The sequence below is a fragment of the Chrysemys picta genome, chromosome 19 (assembly GCF_011386835.1).
Source record: "Chrysemys picta bellii isolate R12L10 chromosome 19, ASM1138683v2, whole genome shotgun sequence".
Taxonomy (NCBI): Eukaryota; Metazoa; Chordata; order Testudines; family Emydidae; genus Chrysemys; species Chrysemys picta.
In genome coordinates, this window is record NC_088809.1 from 16,698,201 (window position 1) to 16,709,655 (window position 11,455).

The window sequence follows — 11,455 nt, forward strand, 5'->3', positions numbered from 1 at the left end:
GTAACCCAGGTTTTCAGTATGCTTCATGATATTTTAAGACAGAATTTCAGAAAGTGATTTCCCTTAAAGTCAGTACTGTTCAGTACAGTGGTAATCAAGTTTTTCCATATCAGGAACCACCCCAGGAAATCCCCTCCCATCTAGCTGAGACCCTCCCCTTCTATTTATCACTATGGAAAGGGTAGGTGGCTGCGATCTTCAGACACATTTGTTACCCCCAGGTTTAGAACCCCTGGTTTAGTGTGTATGTGTAGAATGTTATAGAAGATCCATCATCACCTGTACAGTAATTTCCTTTAAACTTTTGGGATAAACTTTTTTAAACAGCGGGGGGGGGGGGGGCACCTCCACAGCAGTGGTCCAGATCCACCTCACTAGTGTTCCACTAATTCCCATGGACTTCAAAGGGAGTTTTAAGTGCCCAAGGTTTGCAACATAGTGTCCTAATCTGCGGTTTACTGGATAGAGCACTGAACTGGGACCAGGACACCTGGGTTCTATTCCTGGCTCTGCTACTGACCTGCTGGGTGACCCTTGGAAAATCACTTCACCTCTATGCCTCAGTTTCCCATCTGTAAAATGGGAATAATGATACTGACCTCCTTTGTAAAGTGCTTTGAGACCTACTCACATAAAGCACTATTTAAGAGCTAGGTATTGCTACCTCTGGCCACATGAAAGACCTGCTAGAGTTTGCAAGGTACATGGAAACACATACTACCTTGACTCATTTCAACATCACTGGTACGATGAAACCAAAACTAATCAAGAAGAAACTGAGTGTGTGACTCACCATCCCCCCTCAAAAATTGCAAGAATACCGAAGAACTCAATTCACTATACTCAGTCTGATTGTGCCTAGGCAGAACAGTATAATAAACACAAGGAAATAAAAAACAACAAATTTTTGTTTGAGGCCATCGCAGCAATGAGGCACAAGAAGTGCTAGGGATGGAGAGTTTTCTCTCTCTCGCTTAAAATGTCCTTGCATTGATGGAATTCATGTTCTTTAATTTCCATGTGGTCAATTAGAAGTATATGAAGAATATTTTGGGATTCACATTTTAAATATACTCTACATATTTACCCAACTGTTTATTGTAGAAATACATATTTTCAAAACTTTAAAAGATGTGTATTAGTGACCAGATAGATTATTACACCTATTATAGGCTAAGTGCAAATATGGGATCTTCCTTCAAAGCCAAAGATTTTACATTATTCTTTCTAGGTAAAAAGAGGAATAATCTGAGCCAGAAACTAATTCCAGTCTGACATCAACTCTATGGCCTAAAGTAAATCGCAGCTTCTGACTCAGTTTCCCCTTCTATAATGGGAATACTTGACTCTCTCCATCGTATTGCAATAATTAACGTATATAAAGTGTTTTGAAGATTTAAAGAACTACAAGCACTAATTATTACCTGGCTTGAGACACAAACTGGATTTTTGACCTACTAACTGGATTCATACACAAATATTTGTCATGCTATTATGTAGGGTGTACCAGAGGTCTAAAATACTAACTTGTAGGTTCTCTTATAAAATAACTTTATGGAAAGTAGTTTTTGAAGTCAGTAGTGACACCATTTTTACTACCTCAGCTGTTTTATTGGATTGAATTAAAATATTTCATGTTCTGAATTAGCAACTTGCAAAATGTCATTTTGAAAAACAAATATCAAGTTAGAATACACCTCAAAAGCAGGGAAACTTTTTGCATTTTTGTATCTTAAAAAAAAACTCCAAAACTCATGTAAGCAAAATCGGTCTCTTAAGCTAAAATGTTTATGTCAAGTACAAGACAACAGCTAAATTTTACATCTGAGTTATCACTCAGCCCCTTCAAAACTAGGGGTCACTGCTGGAAATGATGAAAACCTTAGGGTGCTATTATACAGTGGTCAGCTTGCATTTACACTCTGTTTGGACAGACATTTCCTGGCCTTCCCACAAATGCAGATACTCAATTTCTCTCTGTCAGAGGATCCCTTCCCTTTTTTCCTGCTGCCAGAAAAATCAGAATCTATGTCTCTTTGCTGGAGCTACTGTAACAAATGGGTGAATATAACAACAACGAGCCTCCTCCCCCCCGTTTTTTCTTTCAGTTCTACCTAGGGAAAACTAGTTTCCTGCAAAATAAGCAAAACCCTCAAAAAATGCCTATTGCTTTTCAGCCTGCATCTTTTGTATCAGAGGGATTTCCATTTTCTGAGCACAAAAAATTACCGGAAATCCCAGTGACAGAAGAGTAACCTGATATCTTTTGGCCTGTTCCTGAAAGATACTGAGGATGATCAATGTCTTGCAGGATTGGGATCTTAATTGCCACACAGAAGGGAATCTCTTTTTAAAAAAACGAGGTAGCGTAACAACTAACTTCCCTACCTAAACACACACAGTAAAATTTGAATTAATCTTGAGTCCCAACTACAACATATTTTCCCAGTCCCCTCCAAACTTACACTGTTTTAAGAAAGTCTAAACAAACAAAGATTTTTTTTATTACTGTATATCCTGTTGGTTTCTAAACATTAGGAACGCGTGTATATATAGATGTTTATACATGCACAAACCCTATTTATAACTCTGAAGATAGGATTATCAATATGGAAGACATTAAAATAAATATTATAGTATGTGTGTCAGTTTAATACCAACACGCCTACTACATACCTAATTACACAGAGTTCAATAAGCATTTTCCAAGCTGCTGTTACTGCCTGACAAGAATAAATGAAGAGTCCCTCTAGGGGCTATACAGTAAACATCTTAAGTCATATTTGTTCCTAAACCAGGCTTCACAATAGTACTGATTGCTTGGGCACAAACTGCAGACTACCTTCCACGCGATACAGCATGTAAAAATATATCTGTGAGGGAGCGCACAATTTTGAAATGTTTATCATCCCAGGGAAATACATGCTTTACACAATGCACTGCGGCTGCATCACTGCTCCCGCATGTCATTCCGTTACAAGCAAGCAAAATCCTAAGCCATTCTCTTGTTCTGTTGTGTCACCTATTAGGGAATTCTGCACACAATTATTCTCTGCACATAAAGAATCCTCTTTGGTTAAGAAGAGAAGGACGGCCTTCCCCGCCTGCTCCCACTATGAAATTACAGGTTTTCAATGACCCATCAAAAACAAAGCAGAGGTGATTTGCTTCTGTGTGTTTTTTCCAAAGAAACAGCCAAGTAAATGCAATTCCAAGCCCCACATTTCAAAGTGCATTTTATCTGTCCGACAGCAGCTGCACCTGTCACCCAGGGCATTTTGTGTTATTCATGAATTTGTCAGCGTTTCCCCCCACCAATCCATGGTTTTACACACTTTGTGTGCATTGTCAGGAGGACAACAGCTTTCTTTAATGATTGAACATTTATGCTATCACTACACCAAAGGAAAGAGTAATTTTTAGTTTTTACAGAGATGTGCAATTAAGATAGCATAGACGATAATAAGAGAGAATCAGCACAACGGGAGCTAATTACAACATATGGACCAGCTTTCACCTAGTGCTAAATTACTATAACTGAGCCACCATGAAACTGGGATTTAACTGTTTATCAGACTATTGGTCTTCTGATCTGTATTGGGAGAGATGAACCTCTCTGTGTCACTGCTTATACATGTCCTGCCTAGTAATGGATAGAGAGTTTTGTATAGAAGACAATTGTATTATAAGCATTTTCTTCCTATCCACTAGACAAGAAGGAGAGATTCCTGGTTTGCGTCCTACTAGAATCGATTCCCTCCCTTTGAAAAGCATGCCTCCTGTGTCCCCAAGCATCACCCATTTGCAATACAAAAGGCCCCTTGCTTCCAGGTGCTCTCAGAACCCATTCCTCTCCCTGCTGGGAGGGACGGTCACAAACCAGATCTCCTGGGAGTTTATCCTTTTGTATGTTGCCATATAGCCACAGAGCTGCATTTCCAGGAGCTGTGCTAACAGCATGCGGCGGATGCTGAGCGGATGGAAGGCAGAACAGCTGGAGAGAGGGCGGAGAGGGGTGGACAAATGAACAGAGACACGGGAAAGCAGAGGGGTAAATGGAAGGGGCGGAGGGCTAGGATGGGAACACGGAGGGAAGAGAGAAATAGGAATGAGGGGGGAAGGACAGGCTGGAGCAGCAGAGGGATGCACGAGGGACTAAGGCAGCCGGGCGGCGAGCTGGAGGGCCGGGGCCCTGCCCCTTACCTGCCACCGTGTACCTATCCAGGTAGTTGAGCACGTTGCCCACGCTGAGGATGCCGGCGGCCGCTACCCGGGCCCTGCCCAGGCTGGGCGGCTTGTGGCGGGGGGCCAGGCGCTCGGGGCTCTTGCCCGCGGGCGGGGGGTTCATGCTGCCCGACAGGGTCTGCACCTCGCCCTCGGCGCTCCGGCCGCAGCAGCCCCGCTCGCCCTCCTCCTCCTCCTCCTCGTCCCCCGCTCGGAGCCGCCCGCTGCAGCCCGGGCTGCCGGCCGCGGAGCCGCCGCTCTCCAGGCACATCATGGGCTGCGGGAGGCAGCCGGGCAGGGAGGAGCCCGCTCGCTCCGCAGCGCGGCCGGGCAGAGACGCCAGCGGTGCAGGCTCAGCGCCGCATCCCGCAGCCGGCTCAGCAACAGCCTCCTGCCTGCGGGACCGGCCGCCGCCAGCCTCTGACAGCGGGGCGTGAGCGGGCGGCCCCGCAGCTCAGGCTCCGCCCCGCCCGCCGCAGCCGCTCCGCCTGACAGGAGCCCCGCGCGCACCTGGGCTCCCGGCGCCTCAGAGCGCCCCGCGCGGCTCCCCCGCGAGGGGACATGTGTACCCAGCGCCCTGCCTGGCTTCCCCGCGCGGGGACCCGCGTCCCCCGCGCCCCGCCTGGCTTCCCCGAGAGGGGATCCGCGTTCCCAGCGCCCCGCACGGCTTCCCTGAGGGGAAACACAGATCCCCAGCGCCCCGCACGGCTCCCCCGCGAGGGGACATGTGTACCCAGCGCCCCGCCTGGCTTCCCCGCAAGGGGACCCGCGTCCCCCGCGCCCCGCCTGGCTTCCCCGCAAGGGGACATGTGTACCCTGCACCCTGCCCAGCTTCCCTGAGGGGAAACACAGATCCTCAGTGCCCCACCTGGCTCCCCTAAGAGGGGACATGTGTACCCAGCGCCCTGCCTGGCTTCCCTGAGAGGGGAGCCGCGTGCCCAGTGCCCCGCACCCTACCTGGCTCCCCCAAGGGGACATGCGTCCCCCACGCACAACAGGCGGCCTGCCCCTCGCAACCTCCCGCAGTTACACACCCAGGGAACCCATCCTCCCATAGCGCACTGGGGAGCCCTATATACAGTGGAGCAGTCCCAGTGCCTACCCCGGACAGACAGCCTCCACTGCCACCCACCCAGCACTCGCCAGCCAGTATCTCACCCATTCCATACTCACCCCCTCTTTTCACTGCCTCTCTGATACACAATGGAGCATCCTCCTCCACCCACCACCCTACTGCACAGCCCAGAAAGGGACCCTTCCACCCAAAGCCCACCATGCTGCTCAGAAGTGATCCTCCTCCGCACAGCTGCAGGCACCCCTGGGGCTGGCCTTTCATGTCAGCCTGCAGACTTCCCACCAAAGACAGGCTCCCTGCAAGCACACACAGGCTGGATGGCCATGCACACGGACCCACAGAGCTCCACACCTGTCTACAGGGTTAAAACTTTAACAGAGTGGAAGTCACTGCCTGTTCGTGGGGGCTTAAGATCATTCTTAGATTTGGGGTCCAACAGTTTCAGATTCCGGGAAGGGGGTTTCAGATGCTCTCAAGGGACGCATGTTGTGCATTATTACCTCCACTTTTACAGCCTGGAGACTAAGGTAGGGCTGGCCCCATTGACTCAGCCCCTGTACCTTCGGTCATCATTTTACACCCTTACACAGCAGGTGTAAAACACTACCAAATCACGGATAGCATGTTACAGCCTGTTGGCTAAAAGCACTGGTTCTTAGTGCAGGGCAATGGTGATCCTACAATAAGCATCACACAGGTGCTTGAACCCAACTGATACCCACAGACTGCAGTAGGGTTCATCTTCAGCACAGGAGGCCACACACAGAGCTATCATTGCTGGATTAGGGCCCAAGGTCACACACAAAGTCATGGTAGGGCTAGAAATGGAATAGCACAATGCTTTAGCCCCAGACAACACTCCCACCCCTAAGAAGTTGGTTTTGGAACAATTCCGCCATAAAGTATCTGAAAACTGCTCAAATATTCCACCTGCTGAAAACCAATACCACACGATTTTTACCCACATTCTCCCCAAAGATTCATCTCTGCACTAGGAACAAGCAAGAGAAAATTCAGTTCAAAAAGTAAAGAGGTAGAAGTGTTCAGAATTAAAGTTCATGTACGCATAGCACAGTGCTGAACACAAATAGCTACCGGAATACAGGACAGCTGATGAGCTACCATGGAGCTGCCAAGGAGCAGTGGGTTTCCAATCAAGAGCCTTCTTACCCACACTGAACCTGCTACAACATGAGAGTGAGAATCGTCATATTCAGGACACACTTGAAATAAATGTATTTATAAATCATCAGCCATGCCCTAAGCAAACTGGGACAGAGGGTGCTACTCGGGGAAGAGCTCAGGAGTAGTGTTTGTGTTAATATGTACAGCTTTGTCACACCCATTCACTGACAAGTGGAACTAGAGTAAGCAGCAGCTAAGCTGTGCTTACCCAGGGTTGGGCTAAGTCAGTAGTCTGATGAGACTCAATTTAAAGGTCAGAAGGGACCATCGTGATCATCTAGTTTGACCTGAACCTCACCTACACACTCCTGCAATAGACACTCCAAAGGAAACCCCAGGATGCTGCAGAAGACGGACAGCACAACAGATAACACTTTTCCATCTGAGTCAGTGTTTGAATCAATTCCTCTTGGGTGACACACTTAAGACACAAACAAACAGAATATGACTGGTCACTTGGGCAGGGGTGGCCAACCTGAGCCTGAGAAGGAGCCAGAATTTACCAATGTACATTACCAAAGAGCCACAGTAATACAACATCTGTCCCCTTAACAGCCCCCTCCCCTCCGCCAGCACCTCCTGCCTGCCAGCAGCCCTGCAGATCAGCACTTCCCCCTCCCTCCCCATGCCTCCTGCCTGCCGCGATCAGCTCTTTTGCAGTGTACAGGGGGCTCTGGGATGGAGGGGGGAGGAGCCAGGGTGCAGCAGGCTCAGGGGAGAGGGCAGGAGCCTTGGGGTAAGGGGTGGAGTGGAGGCAGGGCCTGGGGTTGAGCAGTGGAAAGTTGGCACCTGTAGCTCCAGCCCCGGATCAGCACCTATGCAAGGAGCTGCATATTAACTTCTGAAGATCTGCATGCGGCTCCGGAGCCACAGGTTGGCCACCCCTGCACTAGGGGGTCTTTAAAAAGATGCCATGGGTGGTAAGGGTTAGCCCCAGTGTCCTACTCAAATTCCAGTAGAGCTAATTATGTACCCTTAAATTGCTCTTGTAGCTTCAACTTGCTGCCATGTTTTTTCTTCATTTCCTGTTCCAAACAGTTGGGCTATCGGGTATTAAACAGCTACCATATTTTATCCAGTAAGTGCCTGCAATCTAACAGTGGAGGCAGTGACTGAGTGGGTAGTAAAGAATTTATTTGTAGTACAGTAGAGTTTATAGGCTGTAATTCAAATCAGGGCCCCACTGTGCTAGATGCTGTACATACAAGTATTAAGAGACAGTGCCTCCCCGGAAAAGCGTACAGTCTGTAGAGATACACAGAGGGTGTGAGGAGAAGCAGAGGAACAGAGAGAGATGAAGTAATTTGCCTGATTAACCTCTATTCCTGGCTCTTACTCCAGAACCCTCTCCACTACAAGCAGACTCTCTCTCTCTCTCTCTCTCACTTGGGAAGAGCTTTAGGGTACATCCACGCTGGGATTAAAAACCTGCAGCACAGCTTTAGGTGGCTCAGGTCAGCTGACTCGGGCTCACAGGTCTTAGGCTGCAGGGCTATAAAACTACCATGTAGACATTCGGGCTCGGGCTGGAGCCGGAGCTTGAATCTGAATGTCTACACTACAATTTTATAGTCCTTGTAAGGGAAGCAATAAACCAAGGCCTCAGTGTGTCCACATGTTCCAGACCTGAAAACAGCAACCTGTTCTTCCCCTTCTTGCCCCCTTTTATCCAGATTTCTATCATTTGGAATCAGCCCGTATTAAACTAAAACACTAACAAAGTCCAAAAGACAACATGACAAAAGGTCTCACAATATACTCAGTATCAAAATAAATGTTTCAATTAATCTCCTAATAAGTGAGATGGAAACCTGCACAAAGGATGCTACAATCTGTTTTCTCTGTGTCTATTCAGACAATATCTCCTTGCTAAAGTTCACATACATATAAAAAATCTTTTTACTAACAAAATGTATAGATTTGGGTGTAGAGAATATAGTAATTGTTCACCTATTAGTAAATCTAAAAAAATGTATAAAATTTAAGTGTGGCAATTGTGAAGAAGTCATTATTAGTAAAAATTAGCAGCCTTGTTGCATTGCTAGTGTTTTCTAGTATCTAGGACAATACTTAATACAAGCTAGATATTCTAACCCTGTGGAGTTAGGATATTAATTGTATAATGAATCTAGAAGTTATTTAAAATTAGAATAAAATTGGGAATAATTTCTTCCTGCATTTGGAAGTGGAATGGAATAAAACTCTCCTCAAATTAAAGTTAAAAGTAAGAAGAAAAAACAATAAAGCTTCCAGAAGATTACCACCAAGTTAAAACAATATAAGCAAACTTTATCCTGGTGTGAAATGGTTCAAGAACAAGAAACAGAAAGTGAGCCAAAAGACTTTTTAAAAACAAGTCTGTTAATGTATATTTTAACTAACTATGCTAAAGAAAAAATTAAGGATTTTGAGGAAAGGCTGGAAACCCTTGGAAAAGAACTTTGTGTAAAGCTTGAATGCCACCTACTGGATGGGCAGGAAACTTGCCATGACACTTTGACCTGTCCAATTAATGAATGACTTCTTCTCCAAAAGAAAAGAGCCAATAAAAATGACTAAGTATGTCCTTTTGAGGTAGGCCAAGCCCCAATCAAATGGGGAGATAATACATTAAAAGAATTGCCAAGCCCAAAACCTTTGTCCAGCAAAACCTACATCCAACAGATCAATGCTTGATTCAAAGGAGCTGGTCCATTCCATGAAAGAAGTGTTTAATTTTCCCTAAGAGAGTGATTTTCTGTGACTGAGTCCTTTATGGAGAAGAATCTTGGGTCCTGGGACACTGAAGTCCAGAATCCCAATTGTAAGCATTTTTGTAAGCATTGTAAGAGAGGTCTTTCTGAAGACCTTAAGCCCCACCATGAAAAACCAACTGCACACTGAACAGAAGGAAAGGTAAGAGATTCCACCTCTTAAAAGGTACAAAATGATTTAGGAAATCAGTGCTTATTGCTAGAATTCCACAGGGAATTTCTGTGCATGAAAGAATGTCAGAATTTGGCCTTGGAGTGCAGAATTATTATTTTCTCCGAACACTGAGCCCATTAGAGTTCAAACCTATTCCATAAAACCAGACTCCTGGGCTGACAGGAACTCTAAACTGGAAAATACCAGTCATAAACTTAACAATTTCCATAGACACTATTAAAATATCCTGATTCCAAAGAAACAACATTAAAAAATTATACTAGAAATAGGAAAACAAATAGAGTCTTATAGTAGCTCTAAAGATTGGGAAAAAGTCTCCTAAAATATAACTGAACTAAGTTATAAAATTTAAAACAGCATTTTCACTAAAACCGATATGGTGCTAATTTAAATGGCATGTCTTCACCTGTAATTTCCAGAGTTATTGTTCACACCTTGTGTGTAGTGCTGAGATTACGTCACTTAACTTGCTAAATTATCTCGTTTAGACTCTTTGGTTTAATACATACATAAATAAATCTCAGATGTACTTATTATGTTACACCTCTACCCCAATATAACGCTGTCCTCGGGAGCCAAAAAAATCTTACCGCTTTATAGGTGAAACCGCATTATATTGAAATTGCGTTAATCCGCCAGAGCACGCAGCCCCGCCGCCCCGGAGCGCTGCTTTACCGCGTTATATCCGAATTCATGTTATATCGGGTCGCGTTATATCGGGGTAGAGGTGTATATGTTTGTGGAAATTAATTATTTGATGGTTCATTTTGTTTTGTTTTCTTGTTTCAGCTCAATTCCTCACTTTAAAAGTGCTACTAAGAACTAGCAGCTTTATAAAAATCACTGTTGTTCTTTGCACTGTATTTTACACAGACCTTTGCAGTTGTGCTGCCGTTGCATCGGAGAGTGTGAATTACTTGCCAATGAGAAGCAGCCTTGGATCTCTCTCCCTTGTAACATTATGTGTGAGAGAGAGTAAGACAAGGTACCTTCTAACCTCAAAATATCACTTCAATCATTATTTGTGTGCTAGAAACTTTAAAACATTTTAATTGGGTTGTGTGTTTTCAACCACATAGTTATCTAATGTATTAATTACACTCCACACTAGCCTCATTCCAATCTGAGGGTGGCAACTTAGTACGGTATTTTACCTTTGTCTGTTTTAAATACCAAATGCAGGGTACTTTGTGATATCTCTCTTTCAATACTGAAGTGGTACAGTATCTTTAATAATATCTCTCCTTCTGCCAGTTAACTCAAACACCACTCCCAGACTCTCTTCAGTACACTGCCAGCCTATCAACTCCCTAAGAACACTCCCTCCACCTGTATAGTAGTTGTAATACAGTTGCTTTATTAAGATTATACTTGGTTATATAGAACTATTTCTTTACATTTAGCTGTAAAACTAGTAGCTAAGCATTAACAACAAATTAACAGCTAAACTTCAGGAAATAGTACTATATAATCAAGTATTACACTTTATAAAGTAACTAGATTACAACTATAATTAACTTGGCATTAAAACATTTAAACTAAAAAATGAACTAGGATGAAACTAAATAGGTTGAATAGGACAATATAATTGAAAAGTGGTCATACACTGTCAATGGAAGAGATAGCTCTAATCCTACCCATATCTCCCAACTGCTTCCTCCAGCCAACCAACATCACCGCGGTCTTCTCCAGACTGAGCTTCGGCCAGCTCTCATCCGTGCCCAAATCTCAGCCAGACTCTAGGTAAGGCATTTGAGTGAGAGGAGATAGCCCTGTGTGCATTATGAGATCACTGAAAGCATCACAGTCCATACCTCTCCACTAACCCACACCCGTGGCCCCAGACACACACTGAAAAGGCCAGGGGACCCCATGACAACACTCTGGGGGGAAGGACCTGCCCAACATCCCTCTGCGAAAGTTCAGCAAGCAAGGAACAGAGCTGCTCCCTAGCAGAACCATCCTCTCCAGATACAGTCAAAAGAACAGGGCTCTTTTCACCTATATTTTTTTTATTTCTCCGTTATTTCAGTGGTATCTTAA

At 45.0% G+C, this 11,455-nt stretch overlaps 1 protein-coding gene across 2 annotated transcripts in view; it reads right to left on the reverse strand.

Annotated features, from left to right (window-relative positions):
- Positions 1-4,637, reverse strand: part of SPNS2 (SPNS lysolipid transporter 2, sphingosine-1-phosphate) — a 160,217-nt gene extending 155,580 nt beyond the window's left edge. For both annotated transcript variants that reach the window (XR_010593889.1, XM_008166162.4), the window contains exon 1: positions 4,204-4,637. Coding sequence is in view for 1 of the 2 variants with exons in the window: in XM_008166162.4 (XP_008164384.3) it covers positions 4,204-4,498 (295 nt within the window). In the remaining variant the exon portion in view is untranslated. The remainder of the gene's footprint in view (positions 1-4,203) is intronic.
- Between the last annotated feature and the right edge of the window lie 6,818 nt (positions 4,638-11,455).